The sequence below is a fragment of the Elgaria multicarinata genome, chromosome 9 (genome assembly GCF_023053635.1).
Source record: "Elgaria multicarinata webbii isolate HBS135686 ecotype San Diego chromosome 9, rElgMul1.1.pri, whole genome shotgun sequence".
NCBI lineage: Eukaryota > Metazoa > Chordata > Lepidosauria > Squamata > Anguidae > Elgaria > Elgaria multicarinata.
Genome location: NC_086179.1, coordinates 91542246 through 91555316, shown reverse-complemented (window position 1 = coordinate 91555316; position 13071 = coordinate 91542246). Strand labels below are relative to the sequence as shown.

The window sequence follows — 13071 nt, the reverse complement described above, 5'->3', positions numbered from 1 at the left end:
TACCGCTTTCATTCCGCTATATCCTGCTTGGTGTAGATGAGCCCGGAGTGTGTCGTGGGCCCCAACAGTTGTCAAAACTGTTATAAACCAGTTTAAAGCAGTAGTGTAGATCCTGCCTCTGTAATTCTGTTGTTGCTGGTGCAGAAACAAACAGCAGAGTGCCCTGCCTTCCTTGGAGGCTGATTAGAAGGATGCATGACCACAGCATCCCAAGAGACTTTAATGTCATTAATTTATTTCTCTCAAGTCATGCTAGGGGTCTCTGCAAGTAGACTGGGGCAAGTGCACTGGGAATCAGGACAGGAAAACTCTGTCCTAGTTCTGAATTGTTTCTAGCTTTCTTATCATTCTCCCACTTAGACACCTGTAACCTTGACTGTTTGCGGAAAAGGATGGAACAGAAGCTACAAACTGCAATCAAAACTTTGAGGAAATCTATTAACAAACAGCAATTTTACATTCAGTTTTCTGGGACAGAGTATGAAGTTGCTCAGAAGGCAGCTAAAGTGGTCGCTGAAGGACATGACCCTTGCAGTACAGGGCAAGTGCAGCAGGATGGGAAGTGTGGTAAGAGCCAAGTAAACCACTTCACAACATAAGCACAAAGTTGAACAGAGATACTCCCCGACTTCTCCATTGTAGTTCAGGTCAACCACGCATACAGTTCCCCCCAGTGCAAGATTAGAATCATTTTCATAGCAATACTCCGAGGTATGCACAGGCCATGATCTTGGCAGCACAGAAAGGCAGGTTTGGGCACAGAATTTAGCAATCCAAAAAAATCTCTTCTTCTTTTTTTCCCTTTAAGGCAAAATCTTTTCGGTGAAGGCTACAAAAGGCTATTGTTGAAGATATGCTTGAGAAGCATATAGAATCATAGAATAGTAGAGTTGGAAGGGGCCTATAAGGCCATCGAGTGCCTGCTGAAATCTCAAAATCTAGACCAAGATCAAATTTCCTACAGTTGGGCGTAGGGCTTCAGTGCCCTGCATAACTCCTTGCCTCCCCCTGTGGCTAATGCAACCGGTGTAAATTATGCAAAGAGGTGCAAAACAAATCATGTAAAACAAGAAATTGTGCACGTTATGCTCGGTGTGCATAATTCATACAGGTAACAGAATTTAACCTGATGTAGTACAACCTGGGCCCTAAACCAGCATCAGAGGGGTCTGGAAAGGGTTTCCATTTTTGCAGAAAGGAGCCCATGGAAGCATAATATTTAAATGCCTCAGCCATATCCTGTTGTAATAAGGGACTTCAGAGCTTTGCTATGTACTTTACATAATCGAAGGGTTTGGTCCAAAGATTCCAAGACCTCATGCACCATTAGAAGAAGGGAGTGGAAGACAAATGCTATGAACACACATTATAATAATGGAATGAAGGTCCTTAATATAGATTCCATTTTTATTTTCCCAGTTACCTGCAGCGCTGGCACCTTTTATAGTGGAGAACATAATCAGTGCATTCCTTGCTCACCAGGAACGTATCAAGATAGAGACGGTCAACTCTCTTGTGAACCTTGCCCAAGCAATGATGGACAGGGAGTAGCAGGAGCACGGAATGTGTCAGAATGTGGAGGCAAGTGGAATTTGACTGTAAGAGTTGCATTCAGAAGTAAGGTATGGAGGTCAAGAGGAGGGAGAGGAGGAAGCCTGAGAGTTAGGGTTGTAGGCCAGTGCTTTGGATTACTGTTCATTGTCGACTTGTTAGAGCAGTGGTTCTCAACCTTCCTAATGCCGCGACCCTTTAATACAGCTCCTCATGTTGTGGTGACCCCCAACCATAAAATTATTTTCGTTCTTCTCTACACGATCCATTGTCATGGGATGGTTTGCTAATGAAAATAATACATAACAATAGCTTTAATAATACAAAAGATGATACATGACATAGTTCAGTCAATACAGTTTCCTAAGAATATCGGAAATATGTGTTTTCCGATGGTCTTAGGCGACCCCTGTGAAAGGGTCATTCGACCCCCAAAGGGGTCCCGACCCACAGGTTGAGAACCGCTGTGTTAGAAGAACCTGGGACACGTTGTAGGGTGCTGCACAGGCAGTTCACGCAAGCCAAGGCTGCTGACCCTCAATATCGCTCTGTGTGAACTGAGTGCACCCCAGAACACATCTAACACTTTCATGCAGCTGCATATACCAAAAGGAAGATGAAAAGTGTGGGGCAAGTTATCTTCCAGGGAAGCTTTTCTGCTGTTACTGATCTTCTCTTTAAGAAGTCCCTGATAAGTTTTCAAGGAATCTAAGGAAGAAAATTTGAAAACCACTTTCTAGTTTGAGGGTGAGCACTGCATTCTGTAAGTGGTGAGTTCTGTAGGATTTCTAAATGAAAGCTACCTCTTCTATACACTGGGAATGATAATACACTTTCTTCAATGATCATTTATTTGTTTTATTTATTTATTTATTTATTTATTACACTTATATACTGCTCCCATAGCCAGGGCTCTCTGGGCGGTTTACAGAAATTGAGATAGTACCCATAAAAATGAGCCTTATGAAATTACTTTTTAGAAAAACGAGAACTTCATAGGGCACTGGGAATTTTGTGAGGACTTCCTTATCCTGGGCTGCAGAGAAATGATTGGAATTTGCCAGACTTTTTTTCAGTAATCCTGTACAATTAACAGTTAAACAAACCTTAAAATGATACGGCTTGCAAATATAGACCTCGTTCTCTTCTCACTGAGGTGATAAATCTGTGTCTGAGCTGTATCACTTCAGACCTCACATTCCAACAGGTTCTTTGCACATAGAAAATAACGTCATCTCCAAAATGGGGGTGAAAAGCTGCAGGTCTTTTCAGAAATATCTACTGCCACTGGGTATAGGATGGGGCCTAAAGGCCCCTGCAGCTCCTCCTACTCTCCATACACGGATTACAATGATAATGTGGTGTGTATGAAAAGATCTATAGTAGCAGGCTAATTCATAATTAATCCAGGAAAGATCTTAATTTTAGGTTTACCTGCCTCTAACATGAAAATAAGAGCCAGTGTGGTGTAGTGGCTAGAGTGTCAGACTAAGAGTCGGGAAATCCGGGTTCTAGTCCCCACTTGGCCATGGAAACCCACTGGATGACTTTGGGCCAGTCACAGACTCTCAGCCCAACCTACCTCACAGGGTTGTTGTTGTGAGGATAAAATGGAGAAGAGGAGGAAGGTTATGTATGCTGCCTTGGGTTCCTTCCAGGAAAAAAGACGGTATATAAATGCAATAATAAATAAATAAAACGAAAACTATACTGACATTTTTATAACCCATAATTTGTATCTCTTTTTAAGGCATTTCCTGGGCAAGTGACTTCAGACCTGTATTAGTGCCAGCATCTGTTCTCCGACTGTTGAATTAGATCTGCTAGGTCTGGACTTCCTTTGTCCTATTCTACTGAATCTAAGCAGCAAAATCTATCCTAAGAATTGGCAGGCATTTTGGCATTTGTATGCCAGATTCTTGTTCATGAGTAAACATGAATAAGGGCAGGCTGAAAAGCACTTAACTTTGGTTACATCGTGTCCTATTTTAGAACATTGCTGTGCCCACATGTTCACAGTGCTGAAGGCTAAAGAGAATGCTTACTCAGTAGATGTAATTTGAAGATTTCTCATCTTGAGAACACTGCACTTTAGCCCATTGATATTGACTATTCCCTTTATTTTAAAACACCGCTGACAATTTATACCAGTGAAATAACCAGCAAGCATTACATTCATCAATATTTAAAGTCTAAATATTTTTGCATTTCCGTAGAGCATTGGGCTTAATAACATGATAGAACTTTTTCCATTTCTAGGGCAGTGTTCTCCTGGATATTTTTCTTCTGATGGCTTTAGACCTTGTAGACTATGCCCGCTTGGCACATATCAGTCTGAACCAGGAAGGACCCTTTGCTTTCCATGTGGTGGAGGACTAGTGACCAAATACGAAGGCGCTGTGTCATTTCAGGACTGTGAAACAAAGGGTAAGTTTTAAAGTAAAGACTGCAGGCAGCCGGCTTTATAATCCGCCCTTGAAATAAAGTTTATGACTGCAGCTTACAATAAAATATTTAAAATACCATAAAATAACGAAAAGGTTAAATAAACCAAGAACAGCTACTCTATTTAAGCAGCATCCAGATCAATAAAAGTGAAACCACTGAAACTTGAGTGTGTATGGATTTATATGGCCAACGAGACCACATCATGCCAGTCCTTTTCCAGCTTCATCGGTCTGGGCCCGATTCAAAGTGCTGGTATTAACATTTAAAGCCCTAAACGGCTTGGGGCCAGGCTATCTGAAGGAACGCCTCCTCCCATATGTACCTGCCCGGACCCTAAGGTCATCCTCAGGGGTTCTTCTCCACGAGCCCCTGCCAAAGGAAGTGAGGCAGGTGGCTACCAGGAGGAGGGCCTTCTTTGCTGTGGCACCCCGGCTGTGGAATGAGCTCCCTAAGGAGGTTCGCTTGGCACCTACATTATATGCCTTTAGACGCCAGGTGAAGAGCTTTTTATTCTCCCAGCATTTTAACAGTCTATAAATAAATTTTAACTTGGTGTTTTAAATTTGTAGTTTTGCATTGCTGCTGTTTTTATCTGGTTGAGCTTTTATATTGTATTTTATATTATGGTTTTATACTGTTGTTTTATACTTTGAATGTTTTTAATTTTTGTGAACCGCCCAGAGAGCTCCGGCTATTGGGCAGTATAGAAATGTAATAATAAATAAATAAATAAATAAGAAATGCAGGGCTTCTACTGAAAGTGGAACCTCCATGTTAAGTGCTTCTGTACAATAATATGTAGTTCAACTTTCCCCAAGTCCTGCTGATGTAATTAGATTCTTTGAGCATTTCCCTACCTATAGCTGAAGACCTTTTTATTCTCTCAGTATTTTAACACTTAATTTTAACTTAAATTTAAATTTTATTCTTCTAATTCTGTATTTTAATCTTATATCAATTTCTGCTGCGTGGTTTTACCCTAGTTGTGCTTTTTATACTGTATTTTGTATTTGTGTTTTTAGACTGTTGGTTGTTTTATTATGGTTTTAATTTTTGTGACCCGCCCAGAGAGCTTCGGCTATTGGGCGGTATAAAAATGGAATAAATAAATAAATAAATATACACTGATATGGAATGGGAACAGGGAAACACATGGTGTAATGACATTGGAAGCAGGGCCCAAGCATGGGGAGAGGACAGAGGGTACACTTTACTGTGGCTCGGGGGGCCAGCCCCGGCTGCTGCCACATTAACATATTGGGGGAGAGGAATGGAGGGTAAATTGCAAATCATGCTTGAGGATACTTATGGAAATTTATTTCCCTCTATCTACATACCTACCTATTGCCTAGATCGTGTGAAATATGCTGCAGCCAAGCAGAAGTGGTGTTAGAGTACCATAAGCAACATTCTGAATAATGAATTACTGGCACAAGCCCATCTCTAGAATAAAAAGAGTGTGCTTGTGTAGTTTAGACTAGGATTTTGAGTCTGAGAGACAGAGCGCTTTGTGCTTCCTTATGTGATATACTCTCTGAAGAATTATCAGCCCCAGAGTTCCTTTATGCATAATCAGGAGGGAGGCATAGCTGGTGGGATGGACAAAGCACAATACTGGATCCCAGCGGTAGTGGGAACCAGTGCTGTTGATAGTTGTGAGTACACATACATTTTATGTATGTGCACGTACACACACAGACTGGCTTCGGACAACACGATAACCAACAGTGTTTTATATAGTCAATGGTTGGTTATTTAACCCACCGTGGGTTATTGTGTTGTGTGGTGGGAGTTTTTTAACCAATGGTTGGTTATTTGGCTGAAATAACCAACGCTATGCAAAGTTGGCTGTTTGAACCACCATTGGTTGTTGTGTCATGTGGAGGACACTGCTGGTTATTTCTTCAGCCACCGTTGGTTATTTTGTCAGCCACAGAGTCACAAGGCAAGATGGGTCAAAGCAGCACCTGCCTCTGTAGTCCAGGTGGCAGGATAGATTTTCAGCAGCAATGGCTGATGGAATACTAGCGGGAGGACTGAGGAGTGAGAGAGGGGATGAGTGAGTCAACTCAGCATGGACGAATAGTCAGCTCAATGCTAATCCTCATCCACACCATGGTTGATTATTATCATGTTGTGTGAGGAGTACACCCTAGATAAACAACACGTTGACTATTGTGTTGTCCAAACACAGCCACACACTACGCTGTTATTTCTTGCTATAAATGCAAACCAGGTAGCCAGAAATGTAAGTATGTAAAAAAAAAAGGGGGGGGAACTAAAATAAGCTAAAAGAAACTGATCAATTCTATTTTTTTTTCCAAACTGACAAGCTTATAGACTGGCTCAAGCAATATTCTAATTTAGGGAAGTAGATGAACAAAATGCTTTCAATATATCTTCAGTATAATGAAGAAAAGCTGTCAGATGCATCCTGGAACTCCAATGTAATGCTTTCAAAAGATAGTCAGCTAACATCACTATTAGCACCACCATATTCAGAAAAAGGTTTACAAAAAGTTGTAGTGCTAAACCGATTCATGGTTGTTTTTCTTAAAGGTCCAGGTTTTGGCCTAAAAATGTAAGAGATAATTTATGATTTTGCAATGAAAAAAAGCCAGAAAAAACAAAGCTTTAAAGTGTATCGGTCTAGTTATAAAATGTTTGCAGTCATGATAGATAGTCCGTTTGAATAAAAAAGTTAAAACATCAAGAAGAAAATCCCTTTATTAGGAAGAACTAAAAGTTATGAAATAGTCAGCAGGCTCCATAAGACACTTCATCAGGCTAGATGAAGTGGGGTGGGGGGAGAGAAAAGGCCTCATGTGGGCCATTTCAGAAATGTAGAAAAATGTAATTTCAGTGTTAAAATAGAAATGTTTCTTTCGTGATGCATAAGATTGTATGTATGGGCTGGGATCGTGGTATGTGTATGGGAGAGGTCCTGTCTTAGAAGTTTGTATTGGGGGGTCAAAAAAGGATACTTGAGGCCTGAGGTAAGTTGTGCTTCATTTTATGGTGGGGTTGGCACTCAAAATGGGGCTGTTTTTGGCAGCACTGTGTACTTCTAGTATATATCTTGCAAAGTTCCCAGCCTTACATGTCTCATTTTTCCTCTATTCTTTGTGTCTTCATTTGTAATATATATTGAAAAATAACGTGCCTTTCTACTATACAGTTCATTGTTCTCCTGGCCATTATTACAACTCTACAACCCACAGATGTATCAGATGTCCTGTTGGAACTTACCAGCCTGAATTTGGTCAAAACTACTGCATCACCTGCCCTGGGAATACCAGTACAGATTTTGATGGCTCTACTAATGTTACACACTGTAAAAGTAAGTTATATTGTTTGGGGGGGGGGGGGGGTTGCGGCAATCAGAGATGGAACTTGTGCTAGACTGCAAGTGTTTATGACTGGTCACCCAAGCCAAATTCAAGCATGATGCTTAAACAATGTATATCAATGCATCTGTGGCCATGGCTAGATGACAGAGGTTGAGGGCGACGATCTCGCGGCTTTATGATCACGAGATCATCGCCCTCATCTACACGTGACATCCCAGGGAGTTGAGGACATTGCACCCGCCATTTTGATTTTTTTTCTTAAAGGAGGAGGAGCAAACAAGTGCTCCTGTGCAAAATGTGAGTATTTTTTTTTAAAAAAAATCCCCCTTCCCACCCCCAACGCCCGGCCACACATTCCGCGGTCTCAGGATCAGCCCGAGACCATGGAAAAAGCAGGCTAGAAGGGTAGGGCAATATCCCATGGAAAGGCTGAGATCATCCCTCCCTGCTCCCGGGATCATGTGAACACACAGGGATGATCCCGGGGCGATCACCGGGATATCGCCCCATCTAGCCATGGCCTAAGAGGGCACATGCAATAGCCCCACCCCCAATATTCCTGCATGCACCAACTCTGCCTGCTAGGGAGGTTGTGGGCTCTCCCACACTAGAGGCCTTCAAGAGGCAGCTGGACAACCATCTGTCAGGGATGCTTTAGGGTGGATTCCTGCATTGAGCAGGGGGTTGGACTCAATGGCCTTCTAGGCCCCTTCCAACTCTGCTGTTCTATGATTTCCTGGTCTTCTTAATTGAGGGGGGAAATCTGAAGGGAGCTTCTACTCATATTCACTTGAACATGAGCAGAACACACATACACGGCGTACACATGCAATTGGGAACCATGCTAGAGAAAGAGACATGGGCTAGAGAAAGAGACATGCGCATGCCAGCCCAACCCCAATGTTCCATCTGCACCCACTTAGTCCCCAGCGTACCTGTGTACTTGTATTAATAATAATTTAGCTGCATACACATTTTCCATGCCAAGGGACACTTGAAATATTCACTAAAAAGTCCCCCAACAGTTATTTTTTCATGCCAGCATGCTGCGTTTACAGCCCTGATCAAATATGTCTTGTTCTGACTTGATTGGCAATGTTATCACGTAGCCCACCCAATTTTGCTATATGCCGATGTAAATGAGGGCAAACTAAGCTAATTTGGAGTGAGGGCTCATCAGGAGTACCACCACCAATGTACCAGAGAGGGAAGCACAGGGGTAACTATGAAGCAAATTTTACTTGGATCCACATCATAAAAGGGAGGAACTGGCTGATTAAACATTGCAGTCCTTTCTCTCTCTCTCTGTGTGTGTGTGTATTATATATAGAGATATAGGCCTTAGCTAGACCTAAGGTTTATCCTGGGATCGTCCCAGGGTCATCCTTGCCTGCTCCCAGGATATCCTGTGTGTCATTTACATTAACAGGGATGACCACGGGACGATCCCAGGATAAACCTTAGGTCTAGCTAGGGCCCCAGTTATCTGTATCTAGATAGGTACTTAGGTAGGTGGGTAGGTAGATAGAGGCTTACAGAAGACAGCACAAGCAGATCCAGATCACAAAAGTGAGGCACTCAGAGACGTTGTTGTTCACAGTAATTTCTGAAGCACACTTTAATATGCAAAATGATTTACAATATCTATCCGTTTCATTCTCAGAACAATCCAGAGAGGCCGTGAAAATTCTCATTTCACAAACAGGGAACTGAAAAATTAGCAAGACAGCCCACTGAGCCCATAGCTCATTTTCTAACCTTTTTTTCCCCATAGATCAACAATGTGGTGGGGAACTTGGAGACTACACAGGCTACATTGAGTCTCCCAACTATCCCGGAGATTACCCAGCCAATGTTGAATGCATTTGGAATATAAGCCCACCCCCAAAGAGGCGGATTCTTATAGTGGTCCCGGAAATATTCCTTCCCATCGAAGATGAGTGTGGTGATGTTTTAGTAATGAGGAAAAGTGGTAAGCTGTTCTACTGTCCAAGAAAAGCCATGAAAACATCTACAAAAACGTAACATAACCCAGAAGTGAACTGAATTTCAGTGCCACTGGAGGTGGATACAGAAGGCTACTAAACTACATAGTGGCCCCTTAAATTCTTACCATTTGGTCGTTCTATCTGCATAGAGATTGGTGCTAATATCTGTTGTTGTAAATTCAATAAATGATGCAGACAGGAGACTCTAGAGCAGTGGTTCTCAACCTTCTTAATGCCGCGACCCTTTAATACAGTTCCTCATGTTGTGGTGACCCCCAACCATAAAATTATTTTCGTACTTCTCTACACGATCCATTGTCATGGGATGGTTTGCTATTGAAAATAATACATAACAATAGCTTTAATAATACAAAAGATGATACATGACATAGTTCAGTCAATACAGTTTCCTAAGACCATCGGAAATATGTGTTTTCCGATGGTCTTAGGTGACCCCTGTGAAAGGGCCGTTCGACCCCCAAAGGGGTCCCGACCCACAGGTTGAGAACCGCTGCTCTAGAGTGTTCAATAAAGACATTTATTAAAACCATCCAGTTCATATAATGGTGTCTAAAATGGCTGCTGCTCTAGGATTCTATTAGGATTGAGTGTTCCATGGAACTGCTTCCTGTCATCCAACCATTTGGGAGCTTGTGAATCATAGTATCAGTTACATAGTATCAGTACACTTCTCATCTTTGGCATCCAGCCATTCACTAAGCCTAGCTTTATTTTCACCCCCAGACCATCTCAAATGGAATGCAACAAGCAAGTAGAGCTATCTGTTCCTGAGCAGAGAAACTTGCTTAGACATTAGTTCAAAACAACACATATACAAGGCACCTGTGTGTGGTTAAGGATCATCTGTATCCATATTTGTCTTAAGTGGGACAGCAGAATGAGCTAGCCATGTATCATTTATCAGCTTCAGGGTGGCAGGGTATGGATTAGCAACCTAATCTCTAATTGAAGAGAGCCTTAGCTCAAGTCACAGAGCTCATGCTTTACATGTAGAAGGTCCCAGGTTCAGTCTCCAGCATGTGCAGAAAAAATGACCGCAGACAGGCCTCTGCCTGAGATCATGGAGTTGCTGTCTAAGTATTAGGCCTCATCTTGAGTATTGAGTCCAGTTCTGGGCTCAATCCAGTTCTCCTCTGAACACTGGAGCATGTTCAGAGGAGGGTAACCAGGATGATCAGGGGCCTGGAAACAAAGCCCTATGAAGAGAGACTGAAAGGACTGGGCATGTTTAGCCTGGAGAAGACAAGATTGAGGGGAGACACGAGAGCATTCTTCAAATACTTAAAAGGTTGTCACCCGGAGGAGGGCCAGGATCTCTTCTCGATCCTCCCAGAGTGCAGGACACGGAGTAATGGGCTCAAGTTAGAGGAAGCCAGATTCCAGCAGGACATCAGGGGAAACTTCCTGTTAGAGCAGTATGACAATGGAACCAGTTACCTAGGGAGGTTATGAGCTCTCCCACACTAGGGGCCTTCAAGAGGCGGCTGGACTACCATCTGTCAGGGATGCTTTAGGGTGGATTCCTGCATTGAGCAGGGGGTTGGACTCGATGGCCTTGTAGGTCCCTTCCAACTCTACCATTCTATGGCCATAGCTAGACCTAAGGTTTATCCCTGGATCTTCCAGGGGTCAAACCTGTTCACCTAGGTGACACACAGGGGATCCAATGCTCAGGCAGGGGTGAACCCTGGATGATCCCAGGATAAACCTTAGGTCTAGCTGTGGCCTATGATTCTATGTAGGCCTGGGTTGAGTAACTAATGTGGTTAATTGATACAGCTTCTTATGTCAATCTACTGAAAATACTATGGGTTGGGTATCTTGAAAATGAGAAAATGTTACAAAAACCTGTCATATATGCATTTTTATTTTGCAGCTTCACCCACATCAATTACTACCTATGAAACTTGCCAGACCTATGAGAGGCCTATAGCATTCACCTCCAGATCACGCAAGTTGTGGATTCAGTTCAAATCAAACGAAGGGAACAGTGGGAAAGGATTCCAAGTACCCTATGTAACATACGATGGTAATGTTTGTGGCGTTTTCTGTCACTCTAATATACATATAAGTACAAAGATCTCTAAAGGAAAGTAGTTTAAAAGATGTAAAAAACCGTATTTATTGGGTTTCCCCCATTGTTTTAAAGTGCCACTGTCCAAAATCTTCTCCTTGTGTTTGTGCTAGAGGAGAAGGAGGAAGGCTCCTTCCTATCTGAGGCTCCTTCCTATAGTGCTAAACCATGATTTAGAGTTATGTGCAAAAATCCCAAGTGACTTTAATAATATCTTGTGCAGGCATTTTTTCTGGCTGATCTCTTAATTCCGAAATCCTCCCCTTTTCAGTGTTAACCATAATGTAATGGTTCACCTGCATCCATGCTAATGCTAAACACTGATAACATTAAACCAATTTGTAGGCAAGGTTTGAAGTCACTTTGTCTAATATGGTTAAGCTGAAGTAAACAAAAACATAGGGGGCTTCAGGACTGAGTTCAAGACATAGATATAAACTCTATTCTGTGTGATCCTGAGTGCTTCTGAGTCAGTTGCTCTCTGAAGATGCTTTCAGTGATGTAGTAGTGAAATGTTGCTTAGTTGGTTGTCTTGCTGTTTGCTTTTCAGAGGATTATCAACAGTTAATAGAAGATATTGTTCGAGATGGACGTCTATACGCATCAGAAAATCATCAAGAAATTCTAAAAGTTAGTAAACTTTTCTTTAACTCTGCAATATCCAAGATGCTATTTTTCATCCATTGTTTAGATCTATTAGCTGTGAATCTTGATGAATGATTATAGTGCCCCTTAAAATCAGAATGAGCCTCGTGTGGCGCAGAGTGGTAAGTGGCAGTTACTGCAGCCGAAACGCTCCCAATGGCCTGAGTTCGATCCCTGCGGAAGCTGGTTCTCAGGCAGCCGGCTCAGGTCGACTCAGCCTTCCATCCTTCCGAGGTTGGTAAAATGAGTACCCAGCTAGCTGGGGGAAAGGCAACCGCGACTGGGGAAGGCAGTGGCAAACCACCCCGCTACAAAGTCTGCCAAGAAAACATCAGCGAAAGCAGGCGTCCCTCTAGGAGTCAGCAGTGACTCAAGTGCTTGCACGAGAGGTTCCTTTCCTTTCCTTTTTAAAATCAGAATATTGAAAGCAGAAGCTCCTTCCTAGTGTCAAGAACACAATGTCAGTGTGCTCAGAGGTCTGGAAGGGAGACTGGATAGAATTCCTTTGCAGAAATATATATATTATATATGCTCTCTCTCTATATATACACATATTTATTGTCTCCCGCAGGACAAGAAACTGATTAAAGCCCTTTTCGATGTATTGGCACATCCACAAAACTATTTCAAGTACACGGCACAAGAATCAAAGGAGATGTTCCCAAGATCATTTATAAAGTTACTGCGATCAAAAGTTTCCAGATTTCTACGACCATACAAATAACTTCCTAGTGCTTTTCATTTTTTGTTGCTGTTTTGCATTCCTGTCAAATATTGTATCGTCTTTGACAGTGGAAACATTCTTGCTAATTTGAAGACTCCTTAGCAGTCTTTATCTTAAATTGTATATTGAAGAATAACTATAACGTTTTATAATCTCCAATATTTTGAATGGGATTTTTTTTTTACTTCAAAGAAGAATAATTTTGGATTCCACAGTGCATCCAATTGAAGATCCAAATTAATGTCTGCACTAGTTTCACTTCAGTTTTAT

The 13071-nt window shown here is 42.1% G+C and overlaps 1 protein-coding gene across 1 annotated transcript in view; it reads left to right on the top strand.

Moving 5' to 3' along the window:
- Positions 1-12821, top strand: part of SCUBE1 (signal peptide, CUB domain and EGF like domain containing 1) — a 133773-nt gene extending 120952 nt beyond the window's left edge. Inside the window, exons 13-20 of the mRNA XM_063134325.1 lie at positions 361-567; positions 1420-1581; positions 3811-3978; positions 7178-7339; positions 9124-9321; positions 11235-11387; positions 11983-12062; positions 12649-12821. Of these exons, the coding sequence (XP_062990395.1) occupies positions 361-567; positions 1420-1581; positions 3811-3978; positions 7178-7339; positions 9124-9321; positions 11235-11387; positions 11983-12062; positions 12649-12801 (1283 nt within the window). The 3' untranslated portion in view covers positions 12802-12821. The remainder of the gene's footprint in view (positions 1-360; positions 568-1419; positions 1582-3810; positions 3979-7177; positions 7340-9123; positions 9322-11234; positions 11388-11982; positions 12063-12648) is intronic.
- The last annotated feature ends 250 nt before the right edge of the window (positions 12822-13071 follow it).